The sequence below is a fragment of the Chelonia mydas genome, chromosome 1 (genome assembly GCF_015237465.2).
Source record: "Chelonia mydas isolate rCheMyd1 chromosome 1, rCheMyd1.pri.v2, whole genome shotgun sequence".
NCBI lineage: Eukaryota > Metazoa > Chordata > Testudines > Cheloniidae > Chelonia > Chelonia mydas.
This window is the reverse complement of record NC_057849.1, coordinates 242,241,693-242,259,258: the sequence shown is the minus strand read 5'-3', so window position 1 is coordinate 242,259,258 and position 17,566 is coordinate 242,241,693. Positions and strand designations below refer to the sequence as shown.

The window sequence follows — 17,566 nt, the reverse complement described above, 5'->3', positions numbered from 1 at the left end:
AGGAGGTTGTGGAAGTCGCCAAGGCATGCGGTACCAGTGATCCCAAGGTGAGTGTCAAGGTGAAGGCTGGTACCAGGAAGCTCTGGATCTCCTGTCTGGACTAATAGCTCTAGAGGAGGAGATAGTGGCTGTTCTGATGACTCAGATTCCCCTAAGGAGGAGAAGAAAGAGTCCGTATCCACTGATGGTTCTGGGAGAGAAAAAGCATAGCTGGAAGAGGGGATAGACTTCTGTCCATGGTAACAACCCCTGGTGGAGTCACAATCTTCCTCATTAGGGAAAGTCCTGATGATGGGGAAGAGCAAAGATATTCTCCAGTGTGATATAGGTCTCTGACCTTTTTGGAGTACTAGGGGTCTGATGCACTCATACCAAAGAGGTCAGAAGAGACAGACTTTGGGCTTGTCTACACTTGAAACACGACAATGGTACAGCTGCAGCGCTGCAGCGTAGACACGCATTACAGTGATGGGAGGTGTTCTCCCATCCACACAGGTAATCCACCTGTCCAAGAGGTGGTAGCTGGGTCAACAGAAGAATTCTTCTCTTGACCTAGTGCTGTCTGCACTGGGGATTAGGCCATCTTAACTATGTCACTCAGGAGTGTGGAGTTTTCACATTCCTGAATGACATAGTTAGGTACAACTTAACTTCTGAGTGCAGACCTGGCCTTTGTACTGCTACCCTCACCAGTGGAGGTATCTCCGATCGCACCTAAACAGATGGTTCCTGAGATTTTGACTTGGATGGTACTGGTGGAATGGGTATTGCCAGAACAAGTCCAGTATCAAAGAAGCCTTGGCTTTATGGGCTTTAGAGTCCTGGCCCTGGGACTTAGAACATCCTAAATCCTTAGAGGTTGACAGAGTAGGTTTGCTTGACTTATGCACAATTGTGTCAGATGATTTTATAACCGACTTAGAAAGGGACCTACTTTTATGTTTGTGTGAGTGTTCTCTGCCTTCCTGATGAGACCCTGAGAGTGGATACAGACTCCCCTGTAGCAGTCAGACCTCGTGGTGGGAGGTGCATTCCATATGGATGCAGGTGGATGTACAGGGGGGTCCCTCAACCGGGGTCCAGCTGTGGCCTCATGACCTTCTCCATGAAGTGTTTTCTAACCTGAAGTTTCTGTGTCTCATGGGCATGGCTAGGGAAAGGGCAGCAGATATTACACCTACCTGCAACATGTGCCACCCTGGGACAGTACAAGCAGTGCAGATAGTCATCATTCGCCAAGAAGGAATTGGGGGCAGCCAGGCCCGCCGAGGCGGTGGGGGTGCGTGGGAACAAAAGGGACAATTACCCAGGGGCCTGGGCGATTTAAAAGGGCCCGGGGCAGTGGAGCTGACGGGTGGGCATGTGGAAGCCCTGGCCATCATAGGCACCGAGTTTCTAATCTGCCAGGGGATGCTCTCCCCTGGCTCCGCCCAAGGCCTGCCCCCACGCCACCCTTTCCCCCACGGCCCCACCCCCACCCTGCTTCTTCCCACCCTCACTCCGGCCCTGCCCTGCCTCTTCCCACCCCACCCCTTCCCCGCCCAGTTCCGTCCCGTCCCCCGAGCACGCTGCGCCCTTCCTCCTCCCCCTTGCCCCCCAGCGCCTGCAGATGCCGTGAAACAGCTGATCCGCAGTAGTTGCTGGGAGGGAGGGGGAGGCACTGATTAGTGGGGCCCACCGACGGGCAGGAGGTGCTGGGGGGAGGGGAAGATTCTGGAAGGGGGGCTGCCGGTGGGTGCTCAGCCCCATTTTTTCCCCGTAGGTGCTCCAGCCTCAGAGCACCCATGGAGTCGGCGCCTATGGTGGCTGTGCCAGAAGAGTGCACCCAGCAGCGCAGACTCAGCACTGCCCAAATGTCAGGCAGACCGCGTCCATCCAGGCACGGCTTGTGCGTGCATGCTCCAGCTGCCGCATGTGGTCCAGCTCTGCGTCCATGTCGCACCGCCACGCTGGGCCAGCAGCAGCATGGGGCCCGGCTCCAGCCCAAATCAAACCTCAGCCATCTCTTTCTAGGGGGCCCAGTGACTGTTCCGCCCTGGGGCCCGGAATTGCTGTCGGCGGGCCTGGGGGCAGGACACACAATTCTTGAAGCCAGGAGGGTGGCTCCCCAAGATAAGGAATCTATCTAACTATAAAATTTTTATTAAAAGCTTTAAAAACTTTTACAACTACTAACTATAGAAATATCTACATACAAAAAGCATTATGGCAATGTTGAATATTTACAGAACAAAGCCCCGAACACTGGAAGGAACAGGTAAGGCAGTCAGCCCACTCTGTCCTGTATCTCCTTGACTGGAGGCATGAGGAGAGCAAGGTCATTTCAAAAAGTGAGAGGGCCCTGGTGCCCTCCCTCCACCCCCTATTCTGGCGCCACTGCATGGAACGCATGCATATCCACAGTGGATTACACTTAGGGACCAGCACTCGAAGAAGAAATCCAACAATTTGGTAAACATCTAAAAATTTGGTTGCTTATCCAGACCTTTTGGGCTTAGAAATTCAGATGGATTGTCATGCAAATTTTCAAGCTATCCAATGTACCCTGTCTTTGGTTTAGTTGGAAACACAGCAAGAAAATAATCTCTTATAGTGTTTCCAAATCAGGTTCTAGCTGAAATACGCAGAGGCAAGCAAAACTGTAAACATAAAACAACAAAATAAATTGACCAAATGTTTCTAAACCTTAAAGTTTCAGGTTCAATTTGGTTTGAATCTTCTCTTAAAATTTATCATAGGAAGTTCACCAGAAGCTATTTACAAAAAATATTCGTAAATTAGAATTACACTGGAATGAAAACAACATATCTCTGGGGATGTGTAATTACAGTGTGAGTTTCAGAGTATCTACAGGATAAAGTAAAGCCCTACATAGGTGCCATTTAAGTAAAAGAGCTTGTGCAACCCCATTTGAGTAAAGAGCTCATGCCACACTTTGTATCTGTGTTATGGTAAACTATTTTGAAGATGACTAGACTTGACATATCGTGGGATGCAGAAACATTCATGTGAATTTCAGTCATAACAAGACACTGTGTAGTTCCAGGTTAGAGGCCACGGGAGGTCACATTCCTGCAGGCATGGTAGCAGGGATTTGTAAACGCATGCACACATCTCTCTGTTACAACTGAATAGGCAATTTGCTGTTCCCTCAAATGCCTTCAGTTTTTATTCCAGATCCCAATTATGGTACTCAAAGCAGTAAAAAATCATGCCATCATGCTGTTGTGCTGATAACAGAGCTCTTGCTGTGTTTTCTCCCTGTACAGGACACAGTCCAGGATATGCAGCTATGTGGCCTAGGCATGCCAGACATATTCATGAATATTTATGATTGGCATTACACCCTACAGCACATGTATATCAAGAAGAGCATCAAACTGGTGATGAAACTGACAATCTTTTCAAACCCAACAGATAGGCTGGATATAGGTCTTCTTGTTTCTTGCGGGATGACTAGTCTGGATTTCGGAAAATTATTAACTACAAAACTCTAATTTCCCCTGTACCCTGGTTTTGAGTTAGGTGGACACTGCAAGAAAAGCTTCTCAAGCAAAGTTTCCAAATCGGGTTCTAGCTGAAGTATGTGGAAGAAAGCAAATATGTAAACAAACTACCAAAATAAATGACTGATCTTTTCTAATTGGGGAGAGACCTAATCCATGTTTACACAGTCTGGATACCTCAGCACTTTACAAATGACCTTATTTTCCCCTCTCCCATAGCATGTGGAGGGGATCTAAATCAAATCCCTGCATGTGCAAAGGAGGGGAGGGAACAATGGCTCTGCAACAGGCTCTCTACTTCCCCAAAGCCTATGGAAACCCCTTCACTGTCATAGCACAGGACTGGGGCTTTGCGCACCACGAGGAGGAGGGGAAAATAAACAACCACATGAAGTGGCATCTACTTACTCTACATTCATAGGAGTTTACTCACGTAAATAAATGCTGACCCTGTTGTCACTGGCTTATGAGGTATCCCTCCTCTGCAAGCTGATCTTTCCTCAAGGAAGAGATCAGGGCAGCCAGTGAGAAAACATGGGAGCAGAGGTCCTGAGGCAGGGTGCGGAAGAAAGGGGACAGGAGGGGAAGGAGGGACAGGCTTTGCATGGATGCTCTGGGCCTCTCTGTGGATTCTTCCCCTGTTCTCTGCACTGAAAAGTGCAAGGAGCAAAATGGGACAATTCAGAGGACGCTGGCACTTTCCATTGGACTTGCCTCTCTCCACACTTTTGTTTGCAGTACAGATAATATACCCATGCATTTGCTATAGTAGCAAACGTGGTGTGGTTCTTCCATTCTGGCAGAATCAGACCTGAAAGGTCTGACTAACTAGATTAGATTCAATTTAGGCTCTAAACATAAAACACAAGTGTTCTATGAGATGCATTGCTGTTTGTTCACCAGGAGTATTTAACACATTGGGATATGACAGTTACATTTCACAGCTGGCATCACTGTACTTCATGCTTGCAGAAGAACTGATGAGCAGTTCTGTGCTAAGTGATATTAGATCATTTGGAGCATGTCATTTCCCTGATAGGAATTGGAGAGCCTTGCAAAGTTCCACTCACTCAATTAGCAAGGGCAAATTTTGTTGTTTTTTGTTTTCTGGAAAGCAGAGACACAAAGAGTTTAAGGGACTTCCCCAAGGCCATAGAAGGAGTCACAGTGACATAGCAGGGATTAGAATTCCCTAGCTTCTAGTCTATTAATCATATCACACCTGTTCTCTAACCTGATTAAAGGGACCTTCTATATGTATTGTGATGAAGTTCATCTTTGGAGTGTGGGTAAATATATAAGAGGTTTTATAAGTTAGAGGCAGATATGAAAAATAACTTAGCATACTCCAAATGAGCAGGTCAAAACATGGGTGAATATCTTGCACAAAGCATATATTGGAACCTTCACCTATCTCTAAAACAAGTGTACCCTATTTATTTTATGTAGATTATAGTTTATATGGCAAAAAAACTTTTCAAGTACCAACTGCTTTAAGATGACCTTTCTGTTACATTTTTCAGTGGCAGGTCAGTACAACATAGTTGAAACGTGATTTTCGCACTTTAAAAACTCTTGTGTGGAGATGTTTCCTCTTTCAAACCAAATGTTTTGATTAGTTTTTTAATACTACTACTTAGAACTTATATAGCATTTTTATCCTAAACATTTCAAAGGTGTTTAAAGTTTCATTATCTCCATTTTACAGATGGGAAAATTGAGACTCACCAAGAGGTGAAGTGACTCGCTCAAGCTCAGACACGGAGTCAGTGGCAGAACTAAGACTGGAGGTCTCCTGACTCTCAGTCCTCTGTTCTAATCGCATGAGAACATTGCCTCCCACTGACTTAGAAAAATTAAAGCCTAGTTTGTTTTTTAATGTAGAGTCACCTGCCACTGTTGATTCTGCTGTCCTTACTCAGGCAAAAGTCTCAAGAATTTCACCCAAAATATATCAATTTTGATGTCACTGGAAAATTGTCTGGGGTAAGAAGTGCAAGATTGAGCCCTCAATTATTTTCCTTATTTTTGATATATCTACAAGTAACAGCTTCCCTAATACATGTAGGGGGGAAAAATCTCCTATGCAGTACTTACAGAAAGTATCAGAGTAACTCAAATCAATACTTTGCTTAAAAAGCAAGCAAGCCTGCCCCATCCCCCACACACAGTTTAGAACTTTGGGCTTGGCTACACTTACATTTTATAGTGCTCTAACTTGCTGGCTCAGGGGTGTAAAAATCACCCCCCTGAGCACAGCAAGTCTGAGTGCTTTAAAGCGCTAGTGTAGACAGGGTCCGAGTGCTGGGAGCACGGTCCGAGTGCTGGGAGCCATGCTCCCAGCACTCGGAGCTAATCCCCTCATGGAGGTGGGTTACCAGGAGCGCTGGGAGACTTTTCTCCCAGCGCTCACGCACGACCACACTCGCACTTCCTAGCGCTCCCGCGACAGCGCTTTGAAGTTTCCAGTGTAGCCATGTCCTGAATAAACAGGAAAGGCTATTTATATAGGAAAGGCAAGAGTAGATGCAGACTCGCTATGGCATGCAGCTATATGCAAAGAGAAAAGAGTTAGCTAAAGTTACCTGACAGTCTGGCAGTCTGGCCCACTGGCTAGTTGTGAGCTGCGTAGTGGTATGGAGGCAGCAGGCTGCTGATAATCTACAAGAAACTGATAAATTAGACATATATACAAAGAGATGACAAAGCAAGGGGTTAGTAACAATAGTAAACAGACTATGCAGCTGATGGAGAGATTTAGTGAGGAATGTATGTTCAGTTCTTGTTAGCTAAGTAACAGTTTCTTTCACAAATACTAATGGAAACATTTGAGCTTATTTTTTTCCCGCAATGGCAAGATATTATTAGATGGGAACTTTAGACCAACCATATTGAATGAGCACGTACTGATGTACCTTTTGCAATATGGGTCTGATGGTAGTCTTTTCACTGACTTCATTGGGGTCTGAATCAGGCCATATTAACCATTATTTTATCATAGGGTATGAATGCAACTGGTTTGCTTACTAGTAATATAAAATGTCAGTAACAGCTACTTTAAAATTATCAAGATATCTTACGCCTATTACCAAAAAAAAAAAAAAAAACTTGCGGAGTAAAAAAAAAAAAAAAAAAATCCGGTGGCAGTTCCAGTGCCATCGAAACATAGTTCTTTCAAAAAGATTTAAACCAGACATTACAACCTGCAAGTAAAAAGAAAAGGAGGTCTTCTGGCACCTTAGAGACTAAAGGTGCCACAAGTCCTCCTTTTCTTTTTGCAAATACAGACTAACATGGCTGCTACTCTGAAACCTGCAAGTAGTGGCAGTGAGATTGTGTCTGTGAAATAAATGTAGAGCCACTGTAATTCCTGTGACTGTGTTTATACTGGAATGAGGAAACAGATTTTAAATCCACTAACAACGTTCTCTGTTTTCTTGGTTTAAAAACTAAATCAAACAACAACAAAACAAACCCTGAACTGCTAGCCTCTTACCAACTTCCAAGTGTGAGCAAACCCCATCACTGCACACCTACATAAGAAACTAACACAATCTGACCCTTTACAATGGAGCCAGTCCAAACATTCTGTGGCCTGTGTTATACACATAGTCAGACTGATGATCGTCATGATCTTTTCTGGCCTTAAAATCTGTGAGTGAAACCCAGACTCCGTTGAAATCAATGGAGTTTTGCCACTGACTTCAGTGGGGTCTGTGCATCTCTTGCCTGCTGTGAATATTGCATCTTGATTCTCTAGATCCCAGCTTTTGATTCTCTAAGTTTCTTTCTCTAAAGCAACTGTTCAGGAAAAGGGAAGTTATTCTAACATGAATTTTAAAAACAAAAGTGACTAGACATCATAGTCAGAATCTTTTTTAGGAATCATGAGTCTTTTCTTCTTTTTTTCACTGGCTATCACTCAAAGCACAAAACTCCTTTTGAAGGAGGTACAAATAATGTCACAGTCTCTGCTCTGGTGTAGAGGAAGATTGTTCTCTTGGAATTCAATTCTGCTGTCTCACTCAGATGGAAGAAGTTGCTGGTAATATATACAAAGACTCCCCACATGTAGCTGACACTATTGGTACTGTTCTTCTTTCACACAGGGCAGGGTACTTGCCTGACAATACTGGGGGTCATTCTAGTACCACAGTCACCCCTTCTCATACAAATCCATTTATCAGCCATCATATAGGGGTCTGTCTCCTAAGGTGATCTGTGCAGCCCTCTAGTGGTCTAAGTGGGTGTGGACAAATCACATTTGGTGCCTACCTTCTCACCTCAGTAAAGATCATAGATTTTGGACCCTGACCATGACCTTTGGCAGGAAGAGAAGGAAAGAGTGTAAGGAATTATTATTCAAGGCATCAAAATGTGTCATATGACTTGAGTTGACAGAGCTGCTCTTTTGTTGCAGTTTACAGAGTACTCTATTTGAAGTGCTGGTCTTAGACCCAAAGCTGTCTTGTCTTGGTAAATCAACATATAGCTTGGTAGGGGGGTGTCTTATGCAGCAAGATGGCTGTTCTGCTGGTGAAAAAGATTTTTACATTGGGTGATGCCTGAATGGCTATCAGTGTGTTGTCTCTCTAGCTCCCAGGACTGATGAAATATTAGTTAAACCATAAAATGCAGGCACTGCTTATTGCTAATGCAGTAAAGATTTTTACTTTATGATAAGTCTCCTAAAAAGAGCATCAATGAACTGATTGGCGCAAGAGTCAGACCGGTTTATTCCTAAAGTCTCTGTTGCCAGGAAAGCCAAATGCAGTGTTGATTTCAACCACTGTAGGGACAGAATGACTATTTTGCATGAGAATCCCCCAATCCAACTCATACTGAAGTCAGTGGGAGTACTCCCATTGACAACAGGATAAAGCCCTACACTAGTGACAGGCAATATATAAAAGGTTCAGCATGGTTCAGAATAGCACAACTCCCATCACCACTCATCCGTGTCAGCCCTACAACTTCTCATCATTCTAGCAACTCCCCTTCACTGTTGGACTGGCCAGAGCTAGTTTCTCCTTTCAAATCTAAAGCCCAGTGCTAGCTATGGTCCAAATTTAGTCCTGGTGGAACAGCTTTAAATTCTGTTAATTCAATGAAGTTGCACCCGCTTACATCGAGACTGACACTGGCCCTATAAATACTGTTGAACCAAGAAACTCTTTGTGAAAAATGTGGGAATTTTGGTAATATTTTTATGATTTCTGTGCGTGCCTCAGTTTCCCTCAGGGCTTTGCATAGCTATGTACTGAGGGTGAAGGGAAGGGATAAGGTGGTGACTCAGCAGCCTAGTTGGAAGCCAGAGTCATTAACAAACTGAATAAAAGTCTACACATGTGAATGGAGGATCCAGAGAGACAGTGGAAACCCCAATGTCCAGTGACCAACACAGCTAGTGACCAATGGCCAAGAGGAAGGAGACCCCCCTCATCCCTCCCCCCCCCCCCACAACTCTCTGCAAGGAAGCAGAGCAAAGGCCTCAAGCAGTAGAACAAAGGGGAAAGTTGCTAGGTGACTGTGACAAAAGCTCTGCTCACAGAGATCCAGCATAAACCCCACCCCCCCGGGAACCAAAGACAAAGGGACAGAGACAGGGCCAAAGTGGATTCTACAGCAGCTCGGCTGGATAGAGCCCTTACATTGGCTAGACTGAGCTCTGTCTTAACCTTTGCTTCTCTACGCCAATAATTCCCAAACTTTGTTTGCAGCTTGGTCAGGGTAAGCCCCTGGCAGGTCGCGAGACGCTTTGTTTACCTGAGCATCCACCGGTATGGCCGCTTGCAGCTCCCAGTGGCTGTGGTTCACCGTTCCTGGCCAATGGGAGCTGCGGGAAGTGGCGTGGGCCGGGCTACTGCTTCCCGCAGCTCCCATTGGTCGGGAACGGTGAACCACAGCCACTGGGAGCTGTGAGCGGCTGTACCTGCGGACGTTCAGGTAAACAAAGTGTCTCGCGGCCCGCTAGGGGCTTATCCTGAACAAGCCGCGAACCAAGTTTGGGAACCCCTGCTTTACGTTAACCTCAGGACTTTCACATTCTGAATGCCAGGTGACAAATAGATTATCTTGCTTTGAAAAGAGTGCTTGGTGTTGCTGCAAACACTAACTGGGAGCATTGCGTCCTGAAGGAGTAAAGGACAAGCCTCCCACAGGAGCCCAGCTCTGCAGGGCTTGCTGCGGGAAGTGGGAGCCCCAGAGGAAACAGGGATTATTGGCACCCAAAGGTCCAGTTTTGGAGCTCAGAGGCTGCCGGCCTGCCCCTGTGAACTGTGTGGATCTTCGGGGCCTGGCATGCTAAAGGGGTCACTCCCAAGGAACTAGTGGCAGGCTGAGGCATAGACTGGACCCTGTGGAACCCTGACACTCTTCTAAATCTTTTTCTGCTCTGTCTTCCTCTGGCTCAGCACCACACCTAGTGTCACAGGTGTGTTCAGCCCTTTGGACCATAAAATAGGTGAATCCAATCAACATTATCATGTGTGACTGTGTTTTTAATGTCTGAGAAATGGGCATGCATTTTTTCTGCCGTCAGCAATATCCTCAGTGAAAATTTTACATGCGACTATAGAATCAGCATAATGGATATACTTTGTAAATTCTGTCATTGGATATACTAAACAAGCTGTCGCTATAAAGAGTGACTTGATAGTGTCAAGGAACAAGAATAGCAAAGGATCCAAGACCAAGAAAAGCATCAAGAAGAGCATGAGTGGTGCTGCAAATGAGTGACTGGTGTATTGTATACATCTTTTGCTGTCTTCCGATTATAGTAACTAAAAATTCATTAAATGTTTCTATAAAATTTTATAGGTAAAAATTAAGAGCCAAACACTAAATATAAAAAATATTTTAAAGGGACTATTCACATCAGGAAAGCCAAATGTGCAAATAAAGATTTGCAGGATCAATTCCTGAAAAGAAGAAAATAAATTTCTTATTGCAAAATGTGAAGTTGACGTTTTGGTGTTTTACATAAAACTCACACTGGAGACCAAAGGATCCCTTGATGTTGACAGAACTTGCAGAAAAGTCTTGCTTCCTAGCTTAGATTTTCATAGTACCCACTATCATGCCCCCGAATGTCAATTGCACTTGCTGCATAAATCTTGCAGGAACTTGATAATGTGTTCTGCTGAGACATGCTGTTGACAGTTTACCTGAACACAGGAGCAGTCTCCATTTACCTGAGAATGAATTATTCTCTTTCCTGGGATGTCAAAACCCACAACTAAATTGATTTAATGTAACCCCCAGTTAACAGAATGAATCAAGAGTAGTGTGCAAGAAAACCTTTTCTTAAAAACACCCCCCGCCCCCGCTTTCTTCTGAACACTGGAACCTAGCTGTGCAACAGGCAGAAATGCAGCGTATTACGCTGCAAAATCTACTGAAACAATTTGTTCCCTCTGCTCTAAGTGACTGATCTGCCTAAATACTTCATTTCCAAAGTCAAAGGCCACTGTGATATGTCAAGAACAGCAGCAGCTTGGAAGGCAGAACACTCACCTTGCTGTTATGAGACAAACTCCCAAGACATTCTGAAACTCTAAGCTGAAAAAGTGGGAGAAATCTTAACAGCCTTTAAGATGAGAAAAATGTTTTTTCCATGTATGTGATAGGTAATATTTCCATACTTTGTAACATGAGATTTGGGACAGCTTAGTGCTGCTTTTGTCTCGGTATGTGACAATTTTATTTTACAGTTTATTTCCTACCGTCAGTTAAATTTGTGATTTTTCTCGTGATTTCCTAATTTATGCCAAAGAAACAGTGCTTTTATTAAAATGAATGGAATTTGATGTGGTGATTTCAATTGGGATGACTGCTGTTGGCTACCTCAGAGAGAAGGCAGCATGAGAAAAGTAACAGTTCAAGGATGAGAAGAGCCTACTCACTCATAGAATCATAGAAGATTAGGGTTGGAAGAGACCTCAGGAGGTCATCTAGTCCAACCCCCTGCTCAAAGCAGGACCAATCCCCAACTAAATCATCCCAGCTAGGGCTTTGTCAAGCTGGGCCTTAAAAATCTCTAAGGAAGGAGATTTCACCACGTCCCTAGGTAACCCATTCCAGTGCTTCACCACCCTCCTAGTGAAATAGTGTATCCTAATATCCACCCTAGACCTTCTCCACTGCAACTTGGGACCACTGCTCCTTGTTCTGTCTTCTGCCACCACTGAGAACAGCCAAGCTCCATCCTCTCTGGAACCCACCTTCAGGTAGTTGAAGGCTGCTATCAAATCCCTCCTCACTCTTCTCTTCTGCAGACTAAATAAGCCCAGTTCCCTCATCCTCTCCTCATTAGTCATCTGCCCCAGCTCCCTAATAATTTTTGTTGCCCTCCACTGGACTCTCTCCAACTTGTCCACATCCTTTCTGTAGTTGGGGGCCCAAAACTGGATGCAATACTCCAGATGTGGCCTGACCAGTGCTGAATAGAGGGGAATAATCACTTTGGTTGATCTGCTGGTAATGGTCCTCAAACAATGCTCCAAGGAAACCAGCCAGTATGGTCACAGAGGAGAGCAGAATAATTGATAGGTGCCAGACCTTATTACAAACATGTTAACAGAGGCATGGGCCAGGGCTTGCTGATCAGTAACTTAGTGGAAGCAGTGTCTGTGGTACAGTAGAAGCACACCAGCGTTTATAGTATTTCTTCCAGGTACAAGGTTGATAAGCGCTAGATAGCACCAAATCTACTATTTGATTTAATGCAGTAAGGTTGACTGTGATATTGTGTGGCAAGTCTTGCAATGATCCTTCATTAACATTGTGTCAACGCTGTAGATTACACTTATGTTAAATATGTTACGTGCAGAAAATCACCCTTCAACATTTTTTACATGAGTTTCTAGTTTTCCCCTAGTTTTCTTACATAGGATGGAGTTTTTCAACAAAAAATGAATGATTATTTCATTGTTTATTTTGTCTCTTCCCAAAGCTGATTTGAAGAAGGGATTAAATTGTTAATAGATGTGAACAGGCTGCTGAACTCCCATTTAAACATACAGATGACATAAGCAATATCTGCACATTGCATCAAGAGGAGCTAAGATGGCAATGGGATGGCTCAGGGGACTGGTAATGGGAGAGGGGACCTTTCGCCTTGGGTGTAATGGTCTGAATCTGATGCAGGTCAATAGTAACCAAAAGTAACTACCATCTGATGGCTGTTTGTGGTCTGTGTAGGAGTTGACTATCTCAGTCCAATTCCTATTGGAAGGATGTCTACATTATAGCAGCCATCTTTGCTGGGCGTTCCACAGGACAAGAAACTGAACAGCATGGAAATTAAGATACTCTCTCAACCCCATAGGTGCCCCTTCCTGGTCAAGATTGAGGCCTGTTGCTAAGGCAGTGTGTGCTTGCATTACCGTTGTGCATACTGTACCTGTTCTTTGGATGGACAGTCTCTAGTTTCAAGGAATATCAATCTGATGCCTTCACAAGCACTGGACCTAACCTTAAAAAAATCTCAGAAGAAGCCTTTCTATTTACAATGTGCTGAACGAAAAACTGAAGAAGGTGGTGACCTTAAACTCTTCAGTACTTGGCCCTTTCCCTCCTCCCCAGATCCTCCAGCTCAGAGATTTCACACCCTCCAAAACATGGAGGAGGAGGAGCACCTTCTGTAATGGGCAGCATTTTATGCCTTCACAGGTAGAATTTAATGAACCAAGATGATATTACAGTGTACAGATAAATCAACCATATCAGATAGAATAAGTGCTCCTGACCCACCAAAAGTTCACCCATACTAGAACCTGAACTTAACTTTTTTTTTCTTAAGAAAGAGGGGAAAAGAAGAAGGGAGAGCTTAGAAAATTAAGATGTGGTCGCCATCCTGCTGCCTCCAGTTTTTATTCCTGCAGGGGGGAGCTTGGGGAAGTCCAGTCATCTCTCCACTCCCAGGCCACACAAGTCTCTACCACACATAGCTTTGTGCCTCCCGTGTGCTGCATTTTTCTTGGGGAAGAGGCTCATCTGCCTGTTTTGCCCACCCACCCATTGTTTGGCTGGCTGGCTAGGCTGACTGCCTCCACAGTTCTTTGTGGGGGGCTGGCCAATAGGCCTGCTCACTTCTCAATGTCCCAGGTAAAGCATTTCTGGGGGATGAGTTCACAACAGAGATTTCGGACCAACATATTCCACCCTAGCCCATTGTTTCGTTTGCAAGAATGAGGATTTGTGAATAGCCTTGTGCAGGCTGGGACTAAGTGAGTGCAGGAGATAGTAGAAGAAAGAATGATTCTAGGGACAGGTGGAAAGGAATATGGGGGTGACAAGAGACATTTCCTTATTCTGCAGAACTGAACATCCTGCTTCTGCAGTTCGCCCAGGTCACATTGACCTAGGGATTGCAAAACTGACCTCTGAACGGGTATTCACATGCTCCTGCCCAGCTCCTGGGCATGTTTGGGCCAGCTCTGATCAAATATTTTTAATTCTCTATTATAGCAAAGGTTTAGAAACACACACAGTACTGATTGGGTTAAGATCAGCAATACAGGGAAACTTCCAAAGGTGTAAATCTCATCACTCCCCAATGTCTGTTTCAATATGTGTTTACTGCTGAAGTATGTACAAAAGATGCAGTCTCATAACAAGCATGGAAGGAAAGCATTAGATAAACTAAAGGCTTCTTATCAGCAAGAACTGGTGATTGGTTTATTGGACTGGCTAGAATATGTCATTACTGGGATAAAGAAAAGCATTTAGAAAGATGACATCTGTATTACTGACTACCACAGAACAACGTGATAAAGCACTGTTAACAATAATAATTTAGTGCTATACTTTGGTTTGGCCATGAAGATATATGGCTTTATGGATCAGTTTGTTTAAATTGCTTCCTGGAATATCTCAGGCTTCCCTGGCTACACTATTACTGATCTCTTTCATCTAACCAACAATACAACTAGGGTTTTTTTCTTCCTCTTAGCATTTAGCCAGATAATTTCCCAGTGCAACTGAGATTTTAGCAAACACAGAATTCCAGATACTTTAGCCCTACAATGCATAGAAAACTGTAGGAAATCATGTAGATTTTGCTAAATCCTGACCTCTACTGAATTCATGCACAAGCGGTGGGGACATTTCCTCTTTTCCCCCAGTATGTAAGAAACAGGCAAGGATGCTTTAACCTACACAAGAGCACCAGAAGACATGTTCCGGTGGTGGCATGGTTTGTAGGTTAGGAGATGCACCCATCCAGCTAGCAAGCATTATCCTATCAACAGCAACCATTATCCAGGTGCAACAGTGATAATTGATAAATTAAACAGTAATAAGTCACCAGGACCAGATGGTATTCACCCAAGGGTTCTGAAGGAACTCAAATGTGAAACTGCAGAAGTACTAACTGTGGTATGTAACCTATCATTTAAATTACCTTCTGTGCCAGATGACCGGAGGATAGCTAATATGACGCCATTTTTTTAAAAAGGCTCCAGAGGCAATCCCGGCAATTACAGGCTGGTAAGCCTAACTTCAGTACTAAAGTTGAAACTATAGCAAAAAACAGAATGATCAGACACATAGATGAACATTATTTGTTGGGGAAGAGTCAACATGGTTTTTGTAAAGGGAAATCATGCCTCAACAATCTACTAGAATTCTTTAAGGGGGTCAACAAGCATGTAGATGAGGGTGATCCAGGGGATATAGTGTACTTGGATTTTCAGAAAGTCTTTGACAAGGTCCCTCACCAAAGGCTCTTAAGCAAAGTAAGCTGTCATGGCATAAGAGGAAAGGTCCCCTCATGGATCAATAACCGGTTAAAAGATAGGAAACAATGGGCAGGAATAAATGGTCAGTTTTCAGAATAAAGAGAGGTAAATAGCGGTGTCCCCCAGGAGTCTGTACTGGGACCAGTACTGTCCAACATATTCATAAATGATCTGGAAAAAGGGGTGAGGGAGTAAAATTTGCAGATGATACAAAACTACTCAAGACAGTTAAGTGCAAAGCAGGCTATGAAGAGTTACAAAGGGATCTCACAAAACTGCGTGACTGGCCAACAAAAAGGCAGATGAAATTAAATGTTAATAAATGCAAAGTAACTCACATTGGAAAATATCATCCCAACGATACATATGAAATGATGGGATCTAAATTAGGTGTTACCACTCAAGAAAGAAATCTTCCGACAGTGGCCAATGCCAGGTGCCCCACAGGGAATGAACAGAACAGGTAATCAACAAATGATCCATCCCCTGTCACCCATTCCCAGCTTCTGGCAAACAGAGGTAGGGACACCATCCCTGCCCATCCTGGCTAATAGCCATCGATGGACCTATCCTCCATGAATTTATCTAGTTCATTTTTGAACCCTGTTATAGTCTTGACCTTCACAGCATCCTCTGGTAAGGAGTTCCACAGGTTGACTGTTTGTTGTGTGAAGAAATATTTCCTTTTGCTTGTTTTAAACCTGCTGCCTATTAGTTTCACGTGATGATTATCTGTTCTGTTCATTCCCTCTGAAGCACCTGGCACTGGCCACTGTCAGAAGACAGGATACTGGGCTACATGAACCTTTGGTCTGACCCAATATGGCTGTTCTTACGTTCTTAGTGCTCCTGCTCTGAGCAGAAATGAAATGTGCCCCACTGCTTTGAATCCTGCTCCAGGAAGCTAGATTCCTTTAGGAAATGACTCACTGAGCAATCACTGCTCCCTCTCTCAGTGTAGGCTGGGGCAGGTTTTGAAACTTAATGTGCAAGTAATGTTCAAAGAGAGGGCAGGTTGCATTAGAGCTCTTTACGTAGGGAACAGAAATTAAAGCAATAGAAAAAGTCAGAGGGCAGGCAGCAGAAGTGGCACAGAAGGACAAGATTTTCACCCAAGATTTAGGAATGAAGGTGAGAAGATGCAGGCCTCTCTTTGCTCAGCAAGCATTTAGTAAAGAAAGGCTCGGGGGAAACAAAGATTAAGTAAACCAGAAGTTGGGAGCCAAACCTATACCAGCTATACAAGATTAAGGGTCAGATGATTTTACATCATCTGAAAATCTAACCCTGAGAATGATCATAATATCAAAGGAAGACAGATATGCTAGTGCAGGAGATGCTGATGCTGTCTTAGCTGTACTGGCCTCTTGCTCTTTTTCTTTTAACAGTGGGAAATTTAAATTCTTTAATTATATTTCCTGCCTTGGATTGCCTGTGATAGCAGGGGACTGGATCAATAACCCAGATGGTCCCTATCAGTCATATGTTCTTATATTTTTTTATATCTGTATTTTATCAAAATCTTGTACCCATTGCCCAACATTGTAGAAACATTTTCACCTATCTGAAAGCATCATTCAAAATAATCTTTTTAAAAAAGCCACGCTGGTCCACCCCGGTCTGTTCCACTTCTCAATTCACTATACCTTTCTCAGTCTTCCCTCCCCACCTTTTAACATGCTGTCCCATATCAGGAGACCAGACAGCTGATTTTTCATAATTTTTTAGTTAGTTTTATTCAGTACTTTCTTCTGACACCTGAATTACCTGCCAGCCCCAATTAAAGTGTCACCTGGTCTTTCCATGGACTCCATTGCTCACGTGAATGACAATCAGATCAAAGTAATGCAAGCAAAGCTATATGTCAACTTTAACCTTCATCTTTGCCTCGTTGTGGCTTATTGTAACATGCATTTGTATGTTACAATGGCTTATTGTAACATGCATTTTTTTCTCCAGATACAAAAAACAATATTAAGAAATTTCTTGACCATTTGAAATTTTTTTATTGTTATCATGCTTTTGCGTTTTTATACTGAATATAATTTGTGGGATATGTTTTAAATCATTCCTCACGAAATCTAATGACAAGCTAAATAGTGAGTTAGTAAATTAGCAGAAATGGGAATGGACAGAAGCTTAAAAAGATATTATGTTAAGGGTGTTACACAGTTCACAGAAATAGCATTTCTACAGATCCAAGCATCTACCATGTACACACTTATATTAAAAATGTGATATATCATTTAGAGGCTTCAAAAACAAAAAGGAAAAGGCTTATAAACATATCACTTGTGATACTGTTGTCTAGGTTATCAA

The 17,566-nt window shown here is 43.6% G+C and overlaps 1 protein-coding gene across 7 annotated transcripts in view; it reads right to left on the bottom strand.

Annotated features, from left to right (window-relative positions):
* The window catches only part of BICD1 (BICD cargo adaptor 1), a 263,678-nt gene that overhangs the window by 14,032 nt on the left and 232,080 nt on the right, over positions 1 to 17,566 (bottom strand). For 4 of the 7 annotated variants that reach the window (XM_037878550.2, XM_043540942.1, XM_037878570.2 and 1 more), the window contains one exon: positions 6,092 to 6,167. The exons of the other annotated variants lie outside the window; for them this stretch is intronic. In XM_037878550.2, the coding sequence (XP_037734478.1) occupies positions 6,092 to 6,167 (76 nt within the window). The remainder of the gene's footprint in view (positions 1 to 6,091; positions 6,168 to 17,566) is intronic. 7 annotated transcript variants of the gene reach the window in all.